The sequence below is a fragment of the Triticum urartu genome, chromosome 3 (genome assembly GCF_003073215.2).
Source record: "Triticum urartu cultivar G1812 chromosome 3, Tu2.1, whole genome shotgun sequence".
NCBI lineage: Eukaryota > Viridiplantae > Streptophyta > Magnoliopsida > Poales > Poaceae > Triticum > Triticum urartu.
This window is the reverse complement of record NC_053024.1, coordinates 589,531,489-589,553,570: the sequence shown is the minus strand read 5'-3', so window position 1 is coordinate 589,553,570 and position 22,082 is coordinate 589,531,489. Positions and strand designations below refer to the sequence as shown.

At 48.4% G+C, this 22,082-nt stretch overlaps 2 protein-coding genes and 3 non-coding genes across 6 annotated transcripts; 2 read left to right on the top strand and 3 right to left on the bottom strand.

The window, feature by feature from the left end:
* Positions 1 to 13,800: 13,800 nt before the first annotated feature.
* Positions 13,801 to 13,872, bottom strand: TRNAG-UCC. Its single transcript has one exon. It is a non-coding gene; the product is annotated as a tRNA-Gly (tRNA).
* Positions 13,873 to 15,408: 1,536 nt separating this feature from the next.
* Positions 15,409 to 15,480, bottom strand: TRNAG-UCC. Its single transcript has one exon. It is a non-coding gene; the product is annotated as a tRNA-Gly (tRNA).
* Positions 15,481 to 16,274: 794 nt separating this feature from the next.
* Positions 16,275 to 18,429, top strand: LOC125545187 (protein VAPYRIN-like). Its single transcript, XM_048709068.1, has 2 exons — positions 16,275 to 17,331; positions 17,754 to 18,429. The coding sequence occupies exons 1-2, from the start codon at positions 16,531 to 16,533 to the stop codon at positions 18,234 to 18,236; spliced, it is 1,284 nt and encodes a 427-aa protein (XP_048565025.1). The 5' UTR covers positions 16,275 to 16,530; the 3' UTR covers positions 18,237 to 18,429.
* A 204-nt stretch (positions 18,430 to 18,633) lies between these two features.
* TRNAI-GAU lies at positions 18,634 to 18,707 on the top strand. Its single transcript has one exon. It is a non-coding gene; the product is annotated as a tRNA-Ile (tRNA).
* A 443-nt stretch (positions 18,708 to 19,150) lies between these two features.
* Positions 19,151 to 21,400, bottom strand: LOC125545188 (thioredoxin-like fold domain-containing protein MRL7 homolog, chloroplastic). 2 transcript variants are annotated; one of them, XR_007299933.1, is made up of 6 exons: positions 20,633 to 21,400; positions 20,330 to 20,414; positions 20,128 to 20,239; positions 19,846 to 19,956; positions 19,524 to 19,675; positions 19,151 to 19,425 (listed from the first exon to the last, which is right to left on the bottom strand). XR_007299933.1 is itself a non-coding variant. In XM_048709069.1 (5 exons), exons 1-4 carry the CDS (start codon positions 21,319 to 21,321, stop codon positions 19,853 to 19,855), a joined length of 990 nt encoding a protein of 329 aa, XP_048565026.1. In that variant the 5' UTR covers positions 21,322 to 21,400; the 3' UTR covers positions 19,151 to 19,675; positions 19,846 to 19,852. The 2 variants fall into 2 exon arrangements, 1 of the variants encoding a protein (XP_048565026.1); XM_048709069.1 differs by having other exon boundaries at positions 19,151 to 19,675.
* Between the last annotated feature and the right edge of the window lie 682 nt (positions 21,401 to 22,082).

The following is a 22,082-nucleotide window of genomic DNA, read 5'->3' as shown; positions in this document are numbered from 1 at the left end:
GACAAGCACTGGCCCGGGGGGTTAAAAAAGATGACCCTTGGGCTGGCCTAACCCAAGGGAAAAAGAGGCTAGGTGGCGAATGGTAAAACCAAGATTGGGCCTTGCTGGAGGAGTTTTATTCCAAGCGAACTGTCAAGGGGTTCCCATTATAACCCAACCGCGTAAGGAACGCAAAATCCGGGAACATAACACCGATATGACGGAAACTAGGGCGGCAAGAGTGGAACAAAACACCAGGAATAAGGCCGAGCCTTCCACCCTTTACCAAGTATATAGATGCATTAATTAAATAAGAGATATTGTGATATCCTAACAAGTAAACATGTTCCAACAAGGAGCAACATCTCCATGTCCCAACGAGGAACAAACTTCAATCTTCACCTGCAACTAACAACGCTATAAGAGGGGCTGAGCAAAGCGGTAACATGGCCAAACAACGGTTTGCTAGGACAAGGTGGGTTAGAGGCTTGGTTCAACAATATGGGAGGCATGATAAGCAAGTGGTAGGTATCGCAGCATAGGCATAGCAAAAGAGCGAGCTACTAGCAAGCAAAGATAGAAGTGATTTCGAGGGTATGGTCATCTTGCCTGAAATCCCGCAAGGAAGAAGAACGAGTCCATGAAGAAGACAAACGGACGTAGATGAACGGATCCTCACAACACGACGTTATCGGAACCAACCCGAAGAAGCAACACCGGAAAGAAGCAAACAATCATGGTAAACAACCATCACATAATCATGTCATGATGCACAATCAAGTATGATGCATGTCCGGTTTAATGAAGCATGTCATGGCAAAATGCACAAACAATCCTACAAATTAAGTGGAGTTCAACATGCAACTCCGTTGCATATTGACGAAACACCACATTCAAGTTATTTAGTTCGATCTCGTTTATGTACCCAACAATATTAAATGTTGTTAAACATGGCAAGAGGGTGAAGCAAAGTAAAACTACCTATCTAGTCAAGTTTAAATGAGGCCGGAAGCAACGAACAACAATTCCGGTAAATCCCCATATGCATATATTAGGTTTGGTACTGTTCTGCCCTAAACCATATTTTAGAGTGATTAAACATGCAAAGTGAGTACACCATGTTAAACTAGGCATTTTCCTACCCCATTTACATATAAAGTTTATTAGAAACCGAGCTACGGTTATTTAGTTATGAAAGAAAACATTTTAGCATGGCATAGGGGCAAATTAAAGCAAACAATAATTTAGACATTTTAAACATGATTGAAAATGGCATATTATTAATCTACACAAAATTCTAAGCAAGTTTCATATTAAGTTTGTTTTAATCCGATGCATGGTTTGGGAGTTATAAAATGCATGGAGTTTAGGGCCATCCTGCAAAACTGGCACTCGCTGGAAAAATTAGACAAATACACAGCCAGGAAAAAAATGCACCAGGCTGAATCTGCTGCATCGCTGGGCCGAACAGAAGGGCTGTGGGGAGCTCACCCATGGGCCAAGCCCAGCTGGAGAGGAGGAGGCCCAATCGGCATAGATCTGAGCCTTGTGCGTGCTTGCGGCCCTGGAGACTGGAGAGGAGGCCGGCCCACGCGCAACCGACGATGCGGAGGCGACCTCCTTCACGCGTCTGGCCACGCCAGGAAGCAGGACGACGGCGGATGGCTCTCCGGCGACGGCGAGGGCCGAAGACGGCGGGAAGGCTGGGGAACGGACGGATCTGGACGGAAACTTGCCGGATCCGACGAATCCGAGCGACGTCAGAAACTAAGCGGCGACGAGGAGCTCCGGGCAGCGGCGCCATCCATGGCCATAGAGACAAAGAGCTGTAAGAGAAAGAGGAAGGGAAACAGAGGAAGGGAGGAGAGGGCGACCGGGACGCGACCTGGGCGACGTCGCGGAGCAGGGGTCGCCGGCGACGACTCCGGCGTCTTGCCGGCCAGTGGCGGGGCTGGATGGGGAGAGGACCTCCAGCGTGAGGCTCGGGAACCAGGGCGCGGGGCTCTCGGAAGCGGCGGCGGGATCCGGGCTTCGATGGGCTCGGCGGGCCCCACGTGGGCCTGGCAGGGCCGCGGGAGGTGGGAGGAGGCCAGGGGCGACGTGGCATTGTCCCGTTGGCTGCGGGTGACCACGTGGTGGCGGCTGGCCACTAGGAGCACGCCATGTGGTGCCGGCGAGGTGGCGGTGCGGGAAGAGACCAAGGGCGGCGGCGACAAGTGGAGGCCAGGGAGGGGCTCGGCGCTGAAATTGAGGGGAGGGGGCTAGAGGTAGGTGGAGGGCTAGGGATGCCAAAAATGGCATGGAGGGGGTCTATATAAGGCAAGGGGGCTAGGGTTAGGGGGTTTGAGGCCGTTTCGGAGCCGTTCGATCTCGATCAGACGACCCGGAGCGGAGGAGGGTTAGATAGATGGGCTAGTTGTTGGAAATATGCCCTAGAGGCAATAATAAATTAGTTATTATTATATTTCCTTGTTCATGATAATCGTTTATTATCCATGCTATAATTGTATTGATAGGAAACTCAGATACATGTGTGGATACATAGACAACACCATGTCCCTAGTAAGCCTCTAGTTGACTAGCTCGTTGATCAATAGATGGTTACGGTTTCCTGACCATGGACATTGGATGTCGTTGATAACGGGATCACATCATTAGGAGAATGATGGTGATGGACAAGACCCAATCCTAAGCCTAGCACAAAGATCGTGTAGTTCGTATGCTAAAGCTTTTCTAATGTCAAGTATCATTTCCTTAGACCATGAGATTGTGCAACTCCCGGATACCGTAGGAATGCTTTGGGTGTACCAAACGTCACAACGTAACTGGGACTATAAAGGTACTACAGGTATCTCTGAAAGTGTCTGTTGGGTTGGCACGAATCGAGACTGGGATTTGTCACTCCGTGTAAACGGAGAGGTATCTCTGGGCCCACTCGGTAGGACATCATCATAATGCTGTGCACAATGTGATCAAGGAGTTGATCACGGGATGATGTGTTACGGAACGAGTAAAGAGACTTGCCGGTAACGAGATTGAACAAGGTATAGGGATACCGACGATCGAATCTCGGGCAAGTACAATACCGCTAGACAAAGGGAATTGTATACGGGATTGATTAAGTCCTTGACATCGTGGTTCATCCGATGAGATCATCGTGGAACATGTGGGAGCCAACATGGGTATCCAGATCCCGCTGTTGGTTATTGACCGGAGAACGTCTCGGTCATGTCTGCTTCCCGAACCCGTAGGGTCTACACACTTAAGGTTCGGTGACGCTAGGGTTATAGAGATATTAGTATGCGGTAACCCGAAAGTTGTTCGGAGTCCCGGATGAGATCCCGGACGTCACGAGGAGTTCCGGAATGGTCCGGAGGTAAAGAATTATATATAGGAAGTGCTATTTCGGCCATCGGGACAAGTTTCGGGGTCACCGGTATTGTACCGGGACCACCGGAAGGGTCCCGGGGGTCCACCGGGTGGGGCCACCTGCCCCGGGGGGCCACATGGGCTGTAGGGTGTGCGCCTTGGCCTATATGGGCCAAGGGCACCAGCCCCAAGAGGCCCATGCGCCAAGAGAGAGAGAAAAGTCCTAAAGGGAGAAGGCACCTCCGAGGTGCCTTGGGGAGGATGGACTCCTCCCCCCTTTGCCTGCACCCTTAAGGCAAGGGTGCGTCCTCCATTTGCCTTCTATATTATAGTTACCTATATTTCCTTAATGGACCGTTGGCGCCTCCCTCTTCCTCTCCGTCATACTCCCGCATGTCGTCTTAGCGGTTTCCTGTTGATAGTCTTTCCGCACTTTCATTCCATTAGTCCGTCGTGCTGTTTTACTACCTTCACTTGCTGATCAAGGCCGTGAGTACGTCCTCCTGCTCCGTACGACAGTGTGAACGCGAGTGCCGTCCGTTTCGGTCGCCTTATGGTTATGTTATGTTTTTTTTTTTTTTTTTTCTCTTTGTAGTAAAATTTTTTTTTGTTTTTGTTTTTTTGGATACTTTTTTTTTTTTTTTCTTTTTTTTTTTTTTTTTTTTTTCGGAGGATCATCTGGTGATTTGGATCACGACGAGTACGACTCCATCAACCCCGTTCTCTTGAACGCTTCCGCGCGCGATCTACAAGGGTATGTAGATCCACTCCTCCCTCGTTGCTAGATGACTCCATAGATAGATCTTGGTGACACGTTGGAAAATTTTGAATTTATGCTACGTTCCCCAACAGTGGCATCATGAGCTAGGTCTATGCGTAGTTTCTATGCACGAGTAGAACACAAAGTAGTTGTGGGCGTTGATTTTGTTCAATATGCTTGCCGTTACTAGTCTTATCTTGATTCGGCGGCATCGTGGGATGAAGCGGCCCGGACCGACCTTACACGTACTCTTACGTGAGACTGGTTCCACCGACTGACATGCACTAGTTGCATAAGGTGGCTAGCGGGTGTCTATCTCTCCCACTTTAGTCGGATCGGATTCGATGAAAAGGGTCCTTATAAAGGGTAAATAGCAATTGGCATATCACGTTGTGGTTTTGCGTAGGTAAGAAACGTTCTTGCTAGAAACCCATAGCAGCCACGTAAAACATGCAAACAACAATTAGAGGACGTCTAACTTGTTTTTGCAGGGTATGCTATGTGATGTGATATGGCCAAAAGGATGTGATGAATGATATATGTGATGTATGAGATTGATCATGTTCTTGTAATAGATGATCATGGAGCCCCAAGATTGAGATCAAAGGAGCTATATGATATTGGCCATATCATGTCACTATTATTTGATTGCATGTGATGTTTATCATGTTTATACATCTTATTTGCTTAGAACGACGGTAGTAAATAAGATGATCCCTCATTAAAATTTCAAGAAGTGTTCTCCCCTAACTGTGCACCGTTGCTACAGTTCGTCGTTTCGAAGCACCACGTGATGATCGGGTGTGATAGATCCTTACGTTCACATACAACGGGTGTAAGACAGTTTTACACATGCAAAACACTTAGGGTTAACTTGACGAGCCTAGCATGTGCATAGACATGGCCTCGGAACACAGAAGACCGAAAGGTCGAGCATGAGTCGTATGGTAGATACGATCAACATGAAGATGTTCACCGATGATGACTAGTCCGTCTCACGTGATGATCGGACACGGCCTAGTTGACTCGGATCATGTAATCACTTAGATGACTAGAGGGATGTTTATCTGAGTGGGAGTTCATAAGATGAACTTAATTATCCTGAACATAGTCAAAAGGTCTTCGCAAATTATGTCGTGGCTCACGTTTCTGTTCTACTGTTTAGATATGTTCCTAGAGAAAATTTAGTTGAAAGTTGATAGTAGCAATTATGCGGACTAGGTCCGTAAACTGAGGATTGTCCTCATTGCTTCATAGAAGGCTTATGTCCTTAATGCACCGCTCAGTGTGCTGAACCTCGAACGTTGTCTGTGGATGTTGCGAACATCTGACATACACATTTTGATAACTACGTGATAGTTCAGTTAAACGGTTTAGAGTTGAGGCACCGAAGACGGTTTTGAAACGTCGCGGAACATATGAGATGTTTCGAGAGCTGAAATTGGGATTTCAGGCTCGTGCCCACGTCAAGAGGTATAAGACCTCCGACGATTTTCTTAGCCTGCAAACTAAGGGAGAAAAGCTCAATTGTTGAGCTTGTGCTCAGATTGTCTGAGTACAACAATCATTTGAATCGAGTGGGAGTTGATCTCCCAGATAAGATAGTGATGTTTCTCCGAAGTCATTACCACCAAGCTGCTAGAGCTTCGTGATGAACTATAATATATCAGGGACATATATGATGATCCTTGAGATATTCGCGATGTTTGACACCACAAAAGTAGAAATCAAGAAGGAGCATCAATTGTTGATGGTTTGTGAAACCACTAGTTTCAAGGAGGGCAAGGGCAAAAGGGACACTTCATGAAACGGCAATTCAGCTGCTGCTCTAGTGAAGAAACCCAAGGTTGAACCCAAACCCGAGACTGAGTGCTTCTGTAATAAGGGGAACAGCCACTGGAGCAGAATTACCCTAGATACTTGGTAGATGAGAAGGCTGGCAAGGTCGATAGAAGTATATTGGATATACATTGTGTTGATGTGTACTTTACTAGTACTCCTAGTAGCACCAGGGTATTAGATACTGGTTCGGTTGCTAAGTGTTAGTAACTCGAAATAAAAGCTACGGAATAAACGGAGACTAGCTAAAGGTGAGCTGACGATATGTGTTGGAAGTGTTTCCAATGTTGATATGATCAAGCATCGCACGCTCCCTCTACCATCGAGTTTGGTGTTTGCGTTGAGCATAGACATGATTGGATTATGTCTATCGCAATACGGTTATTCATTTAAGGAGAATAACGGTTACTCTGTTTATTTGAATAATACCTTCAATGGTCTTGCACCTAAAATGAATGGTTTATTGAATCTCGATCGTAGTGATACACATGTTCATGCCAAAAGATAGTAATGATAGTACCACCTACTTGTGGCACTGCCACGTAAGTCATATCGGTATAAAACGCATGAAGAAGCTCCATGTTGATGGATCTTTGGGCTCACTCATTTTTGAAAGGTTTGAGACATGCGAACCATGTCTATTGGTGTATATGCATGAAGAAACTCCATGCAAATGGACCGTTTGGACTCACTTGATTTTGAATCACTTGAGACATGCAAATCATACCACATGGGCAAGATGACTGAAAGCCTCGTTTTCAGTAAAATGGAACTAGAAAGCAACTTGTTGGAAGTAATACATTTTGATGTGTGCAGTCCAATGAGTGCTGAGGCATGTAGTGGATATCGTTATGTTCTTACTTCACAGATGATTTGAGTAGATGTTGAGTATAGTTACTTGATGAATCACGAGTCTGAATTATTGAAAGGTTCAAGTAATTTCAGGGTGAAGTTGAAAGATCGTCGTGACAAGAGGATAAAAGATCTATGATATGATCATAGAGATGAATATCTGAATTACGAGTTTGGCACAGAATTAAGACATTGTGGAAATTGTTTCACAACTAATACAGCCTGGAACACCATAGTGTGATGGTGTGTCCGAACATCATAACTGCACCCTATTTGGATATGATGCATACCATGATGTCTCTTATCGAATTACCACGATAGTTTATGGGTTAGGCATTAGAGACAACCACATTCACTTTAAATAGGGCACCACGTAATTCCGATGAGATGACACCGTATTAACTATGGTTTAGAGAAACCTAAGCTGTCATTTCTTAAAAGTTTGGGGCTGCGACGCTTATGTTAAAAAGTTTCAGGTTGATAAGCTCGAACCCAAAGCGGATAAATGCATCTTCATAGGACACCCAAAACAGTTGGGTATACCTCCTGTCTCAGATCCGAAAGCAATAAGGGATTGTTTCTGGAATCGGGTCCTTTCTCGAGGAAAAGTTTCTCTCGAAAGAATTGAGTGGGAGGATGGTGGAGACTTGATAAGGTTATTAAACCGTCTCTTCAACTAGTGTGTGGCAGGGCACAGGAAGTTGTTCCTGTGGCACCTACACCAATTGAAGTGGAAGCTTATGATAGTGATCATGAAACTTTGGATCAAGTCACTACCAAACCTCGTGGGATGACAAGGATGCGTACTACTTCAGAGTGGTACGTAATCCTGTCTTGGAAGTCATGTTGCTAGACAACAATGAACCTACGAGCTATGGAGAAGCGATGGTGGGACCGGATTCCGATAAATGGCTCGAGGCCATGAAATCCGAGAGAGGATCCATGTATGGAAACAAAGTGTAGACTTTGACAGAACAGCTCGATGGTCATAAGGCTGTTGAGTGCAGATGGATTTTAAAAGGAAGACGGACAATGATGGTAAATGTCACCATTAAGAAAGCTCGACTTGTCGTTAAGATGTTTTCCGACAAGTTCAAGGAGTTGACTATGATGAGACTTTCTCACTCGTAGCGATGCTAAGAGTCTGTTGGAATTATATTAGCGATTACTGCATTATTTATGAAATCTTGCAGATAGGATGTCAAAACATTGTTTCCTCGACGGTTTTTGAGGAAAGGTTGTATGTGATACATACCGGAAGGTTTTGTCAATCCTGAAAGATGCTAATAAGTATGCAAAGCTCCAGCAATCCTTCTAAGGACTGGAGTAAGCATCTCGGAGTTGGAATGTATGCTTTGATGATGATCAAAGATTTTGGGTTTATACAAAGTTTATGAGAAACTTGTATTTCCGAAGAAGTGAGTGGGAGCACTATAGAATTTCTGATGAGTATATGTTGTTGACATATTGTTGATCAGAAATGACGTAGAATTTCTGGAAAGCATATAGGGTTATTTGGAAAGTGTTTTTCAATGGAAAGCCTGATGGAAAGCCTAGATTAAGCTACTTGAACATTGAGCATCAAGATCTATAAGGATAGATCGAAACGCTTAATGGTACTTTCAAATGAGCACATACCTTGACATGATCTTGAAGGTGTTCAAGATGGATCAGTCAAAGAAGGAGTTCTTGCCTGAGTTGTATGGTAAGACTTAAAGCTCGACCACGGCAGAATAGAGAGAAAGGACGAAGGTCGTCCCCTATGCTTAAGATAGGCTCTACAAGTATGCTATGCTGTGTACCGCACCTGAAGTGTGCCTTGCCATGAGTCAGTCAAGAGGTACAAGAGTGATCCATGAATGGATCACAGGACAGCGGTCAAAGTTATCCTTAGTAACTAGCGGACTAAGGAAGTTTCTCGGTTATGGAGGTGGTAAAAGAGTTCGTCGTAAAGGGTTACGTCGATGCAAGCTTAACACCTATCCGGATAGCTCTGAGTAGAGATACCGGATACGTATAATGGAGCAACAATTTAGAATAGCTCCAAGTAGAACAGTTATTTGGAATAGCTCCAAATAGAACGTGGTAGCTACATCTAGGAGATGACATAGAGATTTGTAAAGCACACACGGATCTGAAAGTTCAGACCCGTTGACTAAAACCTCTCTCACAAGCAACATGATCAAACCTAGAACTCATTGAGTGTTAATCACATAGTGATGTGAACTAGACTACTGACTCTAGTAAACTCTAGGGTGTTAGTCACATGGCGATGTGACCTGTGAATGTTAATCACATGGTGATGTGAACTAGATTATTGACTTTAGTGCAAGTGGGAGACTGTTGGAAATATGCCCTAGAGGCAATAATAAATTAGTTATTATTATATTTCATTGTTCATGATAATCGTTTATTATCCATGCTAGAATTGTATTGATAGGAAACTCAGATACATGCGTGGATAGATAGACAACACGATGTCCCTAGTAAGCCTTTAGTTGACTAGCTTGTTGATCAATAGATGGTTACGGTTTCCTGACCATGGACATTGGATGTAGTTGATAACGGGATCACATCATTAGGAGAATGATGGAGAATGATGATGTGATGGACAAGACCCAATCCTAAGCTTAGCTCAAAGATCGTGTAGTTCGTATGCTAAAGCTTTTCTAATGTCAAGTATCATTTCCTTAGACCATGAGATTGTGCAACTCCCGGATACCGTAGGAATGCTTTGGGTGTACCAAACGTCACAACGTAACTGGGTGACTATAAAGGTGCACTACAGGTATCTCTGAAAGTGTCTGTTGGGTTGGCACGAATCGAGACTGGGATTTGTCACTCCGTGTAAACGGAGAGGTATCTCTGGGCCCACTCGGTAGGACATCATCATAATGTGCACAATGTGATCAAGGAGTTGATCACGGGATGATGTGTTACGGAACGAGTAAAGAGACTTGCCGGTAACGAGATTGAACAAGGTATAGGGATACCGACGATCGAATCTCGGGCAAGTACAATACCGCTAGACAAAGGGAATTATATACGGGATTGATTAAGTCCTTGACATCGTGGTTCATCCGATGAGATCATCGTGGAACATGTGGGAGCCAACATGGGTATCCAGATCCCGCTATTGGTTATTGACCGGAGAACGTCTCGGTCATGTCTGCATGCTTCCCGAACCCGTAGGGTCTACACACTTAAGGTTCGGTGACGCTAGGGTTATAGAGATATTAGTATGCGGTAACCCGAAAGTTGTTCGGAGTCCCGGATGAGATCCCGGGCGTCACGAGGAGTTCCGGAATGGTCCGGAGGTAAAGAATTATATATAGGAAGTGCTATTTCGGCCATCGGGACAAGTTTCGGGGTCACCGGTATTGTACCGGGACCACCGGAAGGGTCCCGGGGGTCCACCGGGTGGGGCCACCTGCCCCGGGGGGCCACATGGGCTGTAGGGGGTGTGCCTTGGCCTATATGGGCCAAGGGCACCAGCCCCAAGAGGCCCATGCGCCAAGAGAGAGAAAAAAGGGAAGAGTCCTAAAGGGGGAAGGCACCTCCAAGGTGCCTTGGGGAGGATGGACTCCTCCCCCCCTTGGCTGCACCCTTCCTTGGAGGAAGGGGCAAGGGCTGCGCCTCCCCCCTCTACCTTGGCCCTATATATAGTGGGGAAAAGGAGGAGCAACCATACCTAAGGCCTGGCGCCTCCCTCTCCCTCCCGTGACACATCTCCCTCCTCCCGCAGCGCTTAGCGAAGCCCTGTTGGAATCCCGCTACTTCCACCACGCCGTCGTGCTGTTGGATCTCCATCAACCTCTCCCTCCTCCTTGCTGGATCAAGGCGTGGGAGACGTCTCCGCTCCGTACGTGTGTTGAACGCGGAGGTGCCGTCCGTTCGGCGCTAGGATCATCGGTGATTTGGATCACGACGAGTACGACTCCATCAACCCCGTTCTCTTGAACGCTTCCGCGCGCGATCTACAAGGGTATGTAGATCCACTCCTCCCTCGTTGCTAGATGACTCCATAGATAGATCTTGGTGACACGTAGGAAAATTTTGAATTTATGCTACGTTCCCCAACACTAGTGGGCTGTGCTAGATAGAGATGGGCTGAGAAGAGAGGAGAGAGAGGCCCGGCAACAGTTTTCGGAGACCGAAAACGTCCGACGTTGGACCGGCTATACTGCCGCTATAGTTTAACGGCTGGCTATCAAACGAATTCCGAATGCGATGAAACTTGACAGGCGGTCTATCTACACTACAATAAGACCACACGCCAACTTTCATCCCATTCCGAGAACATTATCCGGCCACTTATAAAAATAATATCTTGGAGGTGCCGCGGGCGCGTGCAAGTGTGTCTGGGCTCAGAACGGACAACGGAAGGAACGAGGAGACCGGGACGGATGCAAGTTTTGAAAACATGATGATGCAATGCACATGATGACATGATATGAAATGCATGACACGCAAGGAAAGACAAGGCAACAACAGCGAATAACTGGAGGACACCTGGCAAATCGGTCTCGGGGCGTCACATTGGATTACCTTCTTTTGCCGATCGCATTAAAAATGGTGTGCTCAAGTACCTAAAGGACATATTTTGGGCAAGAGTAAGAGGGAGGGTGAAAAAGGCCCTATCTTGCGGAGGAAAAGAAATCTTGATCAAGTTTGTTGCTCAGGCTAACCCCACATATTCCATGGCTTGTTTCTAGTTGACTCGGGGACTCTGTAAGCATATTAACTCCCTACTACGAAAATTTTAGAAGGGCGGTAAGGACGATGAGCCCAAAACTACAAAGGTATCTTGGGAGGTGATGACCATGCCAAAGCGTTATGGTGATCTTGGCTTTCGGGATATCATACGCTTTGATCTTGCACCATTGGCGCGTCAGGCTTTGAGAATGGCAATCAACCTGGAGACTCTAAGTTGTACTTAAGGCGGTCTACTTCCTAGAAGGATTAATTTTGTCAACCTCCATTGGATCGAGGCTATTGGCCTTGTGGAGATCCATCTGCGAGGGAAGGGACGTGGTCTGCCTTGGGATCATCAGGCTATTGAAGATGGGAGAAAAACCAAGCTCTTTGATAGCTGGATCCCGCGGAATCATAAACTGAAGCCAATTAGTGCAAATGCATCAGCACCGCGGAGTACGTGAGTAAAGTGATTAACCATGTTGCATGTGCATGAAATAAAGAGGAGGTCAGCAAGCATTTCACCCCGGTTGATGTAGACATGGTCTTTAACATTTCGTTGAGCTCCATATCGCCGAAAGACTCCTGGGCCTGGCGCTACGGAGCTTCAGGGCGGTTCTTTGTTCCCTCTGCCTATCGCCTGCTTGTTGATACCAAACGACAATAGGAAGGTTGCCTTGAACACTGGCCAAACTCGTCTGATCTTGACGACACTCGCAGAAAGTAGGCGGGTCTTTGGGGAATCAAGGTTCTGTCCAAGATGAAAATTTTGGCGTGGCGGCTAGCTCAGGTGTCACTTCTAACGGGAGATGTCAAATTATCCAGAAGTATGGCACAGTAGGCCACGTGTACATTATGCAAATATGTGGTTGAGATTCATGGCGCCACTCTCTCACTAAGTGCAACATGGCGAAAGTGTATGGGTGCTGTTGGACGATGCCATTGTGGAGTTTGTGTAAGCGAGGAACCAGGAGGATCCCAAGCTTTGGTTGTTTGATTTTATTGACATTGCATCTAATGCGGAGGTGGTCAAGGTCCTCGTCACATTCTGATCTATATGGCGGGATTGTAGGAAGGCAATCCACGAGAAACAATTCCAGAGCCCACTATTGACTCTCTCCTTTATTCAATGATTTCTTGCAAACTTGGATATGCTACCAGCAAAGAAATCCTGCCAGCATGGGCTGTCTCGACAACCGGCCAGATGGGGATGGCAGGCACTGGTAGGGAATGCTACGATCTACGTTGATGGAGGAGTAGATAGAGGAGGAAGAAAAGGCGTCGTTAGTGTGACCTGCCGAGATGTTGGTGGTAAGTACCTCAGAGCTTCATCAATAGTTTTGATGGACTTACTCACTCGGCGACCCTAGAAGCAATTGCATGCAGCGAGGCAATGTCACTTGCCCTTGATCTCAACCTAACAAAGCTACAAATTACTGCAATTGCCTTCAAGTGGTTTGCAATATCAGAGAAGAGAACCCAGATAGCTATGATGTGATCATCAAGGAGATTCTAGCGAAGAAGTGATCTTCCAAGAAGTGTCTATTAGTCACCAGTATCAAGAATGCAATATGTTAAGGCCGCTACTTCTCCTGATAGTGGGCACCATGTTTGGCTTGCCTCCCACGACCTATAGCTATCGTCATAAACATCGTTTAAATAAAAGCCATATGGTTGATCTAAAAAAAGGGAGGGAAATGCCTCCTTGCACCTGCAATTCAAATCAAGCCACAGTCCACAAGGAACCTCATGATCTAAGTGCCATAAAGTATTCAGCCATATTTCCATGAAAGGATGCTTTGCATTATGACAATATGTAGAGTGGTGAATAAAGTGGCCTTTCTTATGCAATACTCAGTGTCGTCTAGAAGAAGAAGAAGAAGAAAATATTGTACAGTGATTTATCTTTTAGTGCTATCTGTAAGCATTAATGCATCCATGCTTTTAACTTGATGAAATGATTAAAAATGAACTAAAAAGTGTAACCTACCATGCACTATGGAAGAAACACTATGTTAGATTGTACTGTCCCCTGTATGTGCAGCACAAATGATTTTGGCAGAAATATAACGTGCAGTGGTACAAGCTGACTCGTTGGATAGGTGAACTTGGGTTCAAAACAAGATCTCATCATGAGAATTGTAATTAAAGCTTGAACTAGTGACAAGCAAATGTCTTCATCTTATCTAAACAAATCTGAATTTTTTGGATTAATGGAAAGTTGAAGTCCTACATGAGGCTGTAAGAGAGAAAGTGACATTTTTTAGTCTAATTAAAGATTACAGCAAAAAGGTTTGTTAAAAAAATGCGTCTGCCGGGAGTCGAACCCGGGTCTATTGCTTGGAAGGCAATTATCCTAACCGTTGGACTACAGACGCGTTGATTGATTAAACAAAATGCGCCTCCCTATAGTATCGTTTCTCGACGAAATTGTAAAGATTCCATTAGCCAACGTCCAGTGCAATGGCCATCAAGGCATTTGATCTGATCCTGCAAGCATGAAATAGAATTGAATTTCTGAGGAAACCTTTTGCATTCTATCTGCACAAAGTATTTTGAGCAACATGCAAACGCTCTTTTCTACTCCTAGCAAGATGTCTAAGAGCATCTACATCCGTACTTAACAAATCCGACCTCTCAAACGTGTGCGGACGTACGTACTACGTCGATCACCGACCTACTCGTCGTCGGAGATGTCGACGATCTCCGTGCCCGGCTCCGGCAGCATGGGCGGCAGCTGCATCTTCGGCTCCTTCAGTTGCTTTGCTCCGGCCTCCTCCACCTCTATCTCCGCGTCGAATTCGGAGAATAGCGTGTCGGATGCCGCCTCCTCCTAGCGAAGGAATGCCCGGTTGGCCTCCACATAGGCTTCATCCTAGATCGACTCCAGGATGGCCTGCTGCTCCCCCATCTCCTCCGACTGGGCGACGGCGAACTCCACCTCCACCTGCTTCATATTGAAGCTCGACGGCTCCGACTCCTGCTGCTCTACCTTCCCCACCTCCATCGAAGCCATCTCCTCCTCCTCCTCTTCCCCCGGCTGCTCCTTCTCCTCCTCCGACTCCGGCGAGTCCGAAGGCAACCCGACAGTGATGCGGGCGGCGCACGTGGTTTGCCTCGCCTGGATCTCCTGCTGGATCTCGTAGCGGCGCTCTGGCGTCAGCATTGCATAGTAGGTGATTTTGCTCCGAACCATGGCGGAGCGCCGGAGCATGGGAGGAGCGTCAGACCATGGCAGAGCGCCGAAGCGGGAGAGGGAGGAGGTGGATGGGCTCGGACTGGCGGCACAGAAAGGGGGAGTTGGATAGGTTATGGTTGCGGGACGCCGGCCGACTTAAATAGCCGAATTTAGTCTCGGGCGATGAGCCGGAGCGGCGCCACGCGACGTTCACACCGCGATGACGGACGTCCCCATACCCGTCCTATATTTGAGCTGGATATGAGGGGTGCCGGTCAGCCCGGACATTTGAGACCCGTTTGAGGGGTCCATATGGGTTAAAAAATCGTGACCAGTGAGTGACTGGGCGGGCTGCCCGGACGTTTGGGGCCAATTTTGAGTGTCCGGCTGTAGATGCTCTAATGTCACCAATGTTGATGATGATTACGGCTTCTAAACCGTGTGCATGTGGTATGTCGCTGTACCAGCTGTAGGTTTTGATATGTTATGAGGATAGATTGACGATGACATCGAGATTTTTAGACGTGAGAAATGAGAGCACTATACATTATTAAGATTGTTGATGTGAGTGAGGGCTTCGGGTGGATTGTTGTAAGCTGGATCTTGCGTGTGGGTCGTCTAGATACAGAACGGCAGAAGAAAGAAATTGATTCTCCATGCAGAAAAAAATGAACGGCAGAAGAAAGAAATTGACTCTCCATGCAGAAAAAAATGACTCGGGGAGGAGTTAAAAAAATGCGTCTGCCGGGAGTCGAACCCGGGTCTATTGCTTGGAAGGCAATTATCCTAACCGTTGGACTACAGACGCGTTGATGTCCAGAATTAGATCTAATCATCTGCAACTTGGTTATTTTGACCTTAAGATACCATTAGCCAGTGCAGTGGCCATTGATCTGGTCCCGCACCCGTCAAATAGAGCAGGAGACCTTTTGCACTCTGTCTGCACAAAATGTTTTCTGTTCAACCGTGGTGTCTAGCTGAATCGTCGCTTGTGCGTCTGAGTTACAGAACTGCTATATACTGTACACGCATGACTACCCGACGCACGGCGCACAGTAAAGCCGGTGAAGGAAGCAGAGCTGTTTCGTCTGGTAGCGGCACCACTCCTATCCTGGGGCCCGAGCATCTGGCAGTCCGGCCCGGCCTCGGCGCAGCGCGGGCGCGCGTGCCGCCGAGCTGCACGGAGACGCGAGATGCAGTGCAGCCGCGGAAGAAGCGACCAAGCCCCCCGTTTCTGTGCCGATTCGCGCGCGGCAGACGGCGAAGGGGCCGGGAGGGCACATGGGTGGCTAGAGCAATCCAGCGATCCTCTCGTCTCGTCTCGTCTCGTCGCGTGACGGAGGCAGGGCGCGCGCGGAGGCTGGGCGGGGAGATGCCTGCGGTTCACGGGGGGTACTGTGGATTGTAGCGCCTTGCATGGCGTGATCCGTCCGTCGCTTGCCACCCGCTCTGATGGGACGTGCGGTAGCTACCGCTCCTCGGCGCTTTGCTTGCTCGTGCTGGACCTGGATCCATCATTCTCTGCTGGTCCCGTAGATTATCATGCATACATGCATGCGGGATCCGGCCAGCCGGACACGGTGTGCGCACTGTGTGCCCGCGCACTTCTGGCAGCACTGCGCACAGCGCACGTAGAGCGTCGTTCATCGGCACATCAACTTTTCATGGCTCTGTATGTCTCCGGAATCTACCATGGCACACTGTCACAGAAGATCAACATCCTCTGATTGCCCGATCCAGCGTGCCAGCAAAAGAGCAAAGCGTCATCCTAGGTACAGGCGTACAGCCATTAGCCAGACACCACTCCTTGCTTCCAGTTCCACCCCGCGCTCGTAGAAGCACCTCCCAACGGAGACCGATGGCCGCTGCTAAGCCAGCCTGCTCCGCTCCCGCCAATTCCGCCGACGCAGCCAAACCGGCGGCGGCGCCAGAGCCCGAGCAGCAGCTGCTGGAGGTGGCGGAGGAGGAGGTGGTCGTCGACTTCAAGCCCAACGCCAAGTGCCGCGTCGACCTCCGCCTCCGCTCGCTGCACCCGACGCTCCCTGTCGCCTTCAAGGTGCAGACCTCCTCCCCGCTCAAGTTCCTCGTCAGCCCGCCGCGCGGCGCCCTGCAGCCGCTCTCCACGGCCACCATCCGCGTCGTGCTCCGCCCGCAGCCGCACGCGCCGCCGTCCTTCCCGCGCTCCCGCGCCGACCGCTTCCTCGTCCTCTCCTCCCTCTCCGCCGCGCACCTCGACTCCGCGGCCTCCGTGCCCGGCGGCGCCGGCGTCGGCATCGGCGCCATCCGCCTCCGCGTGTTCTTCGGCGGGCCCTACCTGCTCCGCCTCGCCGCGGACGCCGGGGACTCCGCGGCCGTGCGCCTCATCCTGCGCCGGCAGCCGCACCTCCTGCCGGTTCTCGACCCCGAGGCGGCCGTGCCGGACGCCGAGCCGTGGGCGCCGCTGCACGCCGCTGCCGCGCGGGGCGACTGCGGAGAGGTGAGGAGGCTGGGGCAGGAGGCGCTCGCGGCGCGCGACAAGGACGGCAGGACGGCTCTGCACGTTGCGGCCGCCGCCGGGGAAGCAGAGGCCGTGGCAGAGCTGGTGGACATGGGCGCCGACTCCGCCGCGGCCGACGCGCGCGGGCGGACTCCGCTGGACGTGGCGCGAGAGAAGGGCTACGTAAGTATACCTCTGTCCTTTTTGCACTGCCGTGTAGTAACTTCATGGCTTCAGAGCTTTTAGAATGGACAAAAATTGCACTTTGCGCTAGCGTAGTACTAGTAAAAAACCAACCACCATGATCGCAGAAAACAACCTTCTGTTGTCTTACTTGGACTCGAAGGTGGCAAGAACAAATTGTCATGTCAGAAAACGTAATTTGAAGATCTTGGCTGGTTTTGTCACGGACAGAACAGTGAGAGAATCAACTGCGGTTCCAGCGGGCTGGGTACTGTACGTAGCTTGGCTTATGTGGCTTGCGTCGTTGCGCTCGTGAACGACACACAGCATCCAATGTTCTTCGGTCTTCTACTCAAAACTTCACTCCAATCTCGTGTAAGAATGTAACGATCGACGACGCTTTTCTTGCCGATTACGCGCAGAAGGAGGTGGTGGACGTGCTGCAGCGGTGGGAGCAGGTGATGACGGCGGCGAGGCGGGGCGACCTCCGGAGCCTGGAGTTCCTCCTCAGCAAGCGCACGGGCCTCCGCGGCCGCGACCAGTACGGGCTGACGGCGCTCCACGTGGCCGCCATCAAGGGCCACTGCGACGCCATCGCCCTGCTGGCGGGGTCGGGGTGCATGGACGTGGAGTGCGAGGACGTGGAAGGGCACCGGCCGCTGCACCTCGCCGTCGAGGGCGGCTGCGCCGACGCCGTCGACCTGCTGCTCGACATGGGCGCCGACGCCCACGCCAGGACCAAGCGGGGCGCCACGCCGCTCCAGATGGCCGACACCATGGGCTACGACGACATCTCGAAGCTGCTGCGCGCCCGGGGCGCCGACGAGGCGGCGGCGGCGGCGGCGGCAGGTGACGCGCAGCTGTGCATCGCGTCGTCGTCTTCCTCGTCGATATCCTGTGCATAAGGCCTGGTTTGCGTCTCCGATTCAGAGTTGATCGCAAAGACAATGTTAATACTGCACTGTATAGGTGACAGAAGTGATTACTGTTTTTTTTCTGTGGCTGTTGATATGGACTTAACAATAAGATGGGACTTTGCGTTCCCCTGAGCAGTTCTAAATGTTTTGCATGTGCACAAAATATATTTTTTCTGAAACATTTTATGTTTTCTGCCCATGAATTAAGCATTTTTTTTACACTCATGCTTGTTTTTTAGCACTGCACTTCCTGATATTCATACTTTGCAAATAACACATTTCTATTCCCTGAAAGAGCCGATTACTCATAAATTTACTAATCTGGAGCGTAACTGTCGTTTTTAATTATTTTTAAAGTAAATATTTATTTACTACTAAGAAATAAGGTCCTGTAGCTCAGTTGGTTAGAGTGTTGGTCTGATATGCCAAAGGTCATGGGTTCAAGCCCCGTCGGGACCAAATTGCGATGACTCTTCTCAATGTTTCTTCTAGTTACCTGAAAGAGCCAATTACTCATAAATTTGCTAATCTGAAGACTAGATTGTTCAAACCAAAATGCAGAATAGGCATCAAGCCCTGTCAGGACCAATTGTTTTTTAATTGCAATTACTCTCTATTCATATTCTCTAGACGCTCAATGTTTTTTCTAGTTTCCTGGAAGAGCCAATTACTCATAATTTTGCTAATCTGAAGACTAGATTGCTCAAACCAGAAAGCAGAATAGGCAGACTTTATTCAATGTTCTATTCAAGGAAAGAGCTTGAAGATAAAAACAATTATGCCTTTAAACTTATCATTTTGTTCTTCAAATGGGAAAGGGGCAATTAGTAAATTCTTGTCAACTTTAATAAGTTTCTAACTGAATCTGCAATGGTCGGCTAGGTGATGTATGCAACATACAGTTTCAGCAGTGGAACTGGGAGTCCTGGTGACTTCTTTTAGCCAGGAAAATAATAATCTGTAAATGATCTCGATACTGTATGCATTTAGAAGATGAAGCTGTCACTCAACACTTTCCTATCCAGGGCGAATCTGGTATACAGCTATTTGGTCCCAATGGAATCCATACATCCTTCAGTAATCTAGTCTTTGTCATTGCTCACTAGTGGAAATTGCACCTTAAAACACGTAGCTAACCCCAAATCCTCTGATCTTCTAGCTTCGCCACTGGTCCTATCTAGAACATCACTACTAGAAACTGAGAAATATACTCTTAGATACTAAATTACACTACAAAAGACTGCTGAATATCAAAATACATGTTTGTTGTCACACCTTCCTTGCTTGACACAACCCGTCGAGACGATTTTTCTCAGTTCCCTTTCCACTATAGGCATCCAAAATGTCCCCTTTCGCATCTTATCCAGGTAACATCAAACTTGGAGACTCAGCCTCTTCTCCCAGAACATGAACTTAATAATACTTTCCTGCATCAGGTAATTTCAGAGGATCAAATGTCAGAGAAGAACAACCAGCTCTCCAGTACTCCGGTTTCAACAGGCAAACCGAATAAGAATTTAATAGACAAGTGTTATTAGCAGAAGGTAATATCAGTGCTACAATAGCACAAAAGTTGACAATCTCAGGGCTTGTATACCAGGAACTTAGAATGAAGGAGCAAGGGCTTCGGGATTGACACATGATGGTCTCTTTGCATTGTAGTAGAAATAGGCAATCATTTGAACTAGTTCGTCAGCTGTTCTTATCTCTGTTAATACAATCCATGAGACAATAATTAGATACAGTCAGAGTGAGTATTCCCACCCCTAAGAAAGTACTGGCAAAAGATGTCCAGCCTACAAATTGTCACCTTTAGCATCCCAAACAATAAGCCTCATGTGTGTGCAGATGCAGTTTTTCTTAGACAAATTTGACTAACCTTTTTCTCTGTATAGGATTTTGTTTCCTCTCAAGAACAGCAATTGCGGGCATTCCTTTGCTTGGAGTGCATATGCCAGGTCTCTCTCGATGTTCAGATCAATCTTCACAGTCTGAAATACGTAGTTATATTTAGCATTTGTTAAATTAGCAGAGCAATCATGACAGTTAATCGAACAGTAACCATGATATGATTCACACACCCGTGGAGGTAGCCGATCTTTTGTATCCCAATATACCTTAGTAGCCTTCTCCAATTCTTGAAGGAACCTCCAATTGTCAGCCGCCCTACAAAACACAATAAGCACACTACATCTGTAAACAGTGCTACTGGAGACTTAATTTCTCTGAGGCAACACAAAACATCAGTGAATCTGGATACCAAAGCCAATTTAAAGGCCAGCCAACCCTCTTTTGAGCTCATTGGATTCACCCATGTTCCTAAATATAATCCCCAATGGTTTACAGCTATGCAGTAGACACTAGGAATGGACGAATGGCTTTACCTGTTGTAGCGCTCGAAGACTAGGACGATAAGGGGGCTGGGGTGGAAGGCGAAGCTCTCCCACTCCAAGCAGTTGATCTCCTTGACCCAGCCCCGGTCGACCTCTCCTTCCCAATCGATCTCCACGCCGTCCACCGTCACGTTCTTGATGGAATGCTTGTCGAAGTACTCCGACGCCCGGACCCCCCACCCGACGTCGGCGTCCAGTGGCCAGCTCGGGTCCTCCTCCTCCACCACCGTCTTCTGCTCCCCATCTTCCTCCCCGGGCTCCTCGCCGGAAGCCCGCTCCTCCTCCTCCTTTGGCTTCAAGATGTCGCCTTTGCCTTGGAGGACCTCGGGGTCGCGCTCCTGGATGGAGGCGAAGACCTGCTCGAGGCGGTCGCGGACGAAGTCCTCCACGGCGGCCGCCTCGCTTCGGCGACCGCGGCGTGGTTTGCGGGGCTTGGTTGTGGGGAACTCCGCGGCGGCGCCTTCTGGATTCTGGGGGCCCGCGCGGGGTTCGGGCTTCGGGGGTTTCGGGGCCGTGGCTGGATTGGGAGTCCGTCGCGGCGGCGGCGGCGGTGGCGGCGGCGTGGTGGAGGAAGCGAGGAGGCGTTTGGGGCCGCGGTGGCCATGGCTGCGCCGGGTGGGGTTTAGGCCGGTGGTCGGGGCCGAGGGTTTAAGAGGGAGGAGAGCGGGGAGACGAAGCATTGCGCGCCGGGAAGACGGCAGAAGCCGACGGAGAAGAAAGGGAGCGGCTGGGTTCCAGTGGCTACCGGCTGCGCTGGTGGATGCTATCCGAATTTTGCGGAAAAAAAATTATATGAGACCAGGTCTCATGATTAGCAGGTGAGATCCGTCCTGATGGATGACATGTGACATTCACAAATCATAAATTATTTAATCTCTCTCTCCCCTCTGATTTTAAGTGGGGGTGGAGATGCTTTGTGATTTGTGAATGTCACGTGTCAACCATCAGAATGGGTCTCACGTGAGACCTGGTCTCATAGAATTCTTTTCCGAATTTTGCCACTGCTGCTGCCCGGTGTGGCGGTGTCCCCTCTCACTGTTGAATTTACTGCTACCTTCTTTGGAGAAAAAGAATATTACTGCTTTTTTCAGATTTCAGAAAAACTCTAAGTAATATAAATCAGCGACAGGTAATATAAATCGGAGGAGGGAATACATGATTTTAAACTTTTTTTGCAGTGCCTGCCTTTGGATGGTGCACATGAAAGAACCAACTTTTGAAGGATTGAGAAGAGACAAATAGAATGAAAAATACATTAGACATCTCAAAAGAAAAAGGAGTAAATGTTTGAGGTCATGTTAGACTTCCTAAGGAATTGGGGCATAAGAATGGGTTAGTAGTTAGGAGAAATTCCTCCAATGAAGCCCTATGTCTTCATGTATTAAACCGCATGAATTTGAATAAAAACGTGTTTGATAGTAGATGATAAAAGAATTTGATA

Coding starts and splice junctions, on each gene's coding strand:
- LOC125545187 (XM_048709068.1), top strand. CDS start 16,531: ATGGCCGCTGCTAAGCCAGCCTGCTCCGCTCCCGCCAATTCCGCCGAC. Junction 17,332..17,753: donor TGGCGCGAGAGAAGGGCTAC/GTAAGTATACCT, acceptor GATTACGCGCAG/AAGGAGGTGGTGGACGTGCT.
- LOC125545188 (XM_048709069.1), bottom strand. CDS start 21,321: ATGCTTCGTCTCCCCGCTCTCCTCCCTCTTAAACCCTCGGCCCCGACC. Junction 20,415..20,632: donor GTCTTCGAGCGCTACAACAG/GTAAAGCCATTC, acceptor TGTGTTTTGTAG/GGCGGCTGACAATTGGAGGT. Junction 19,957..20,127: donor AATCCTATACAGAGAAAAAG/GTTAGTCAAATT, acceptor TTGTATTAACAG/AGATAAGAACAGCTGACGAA.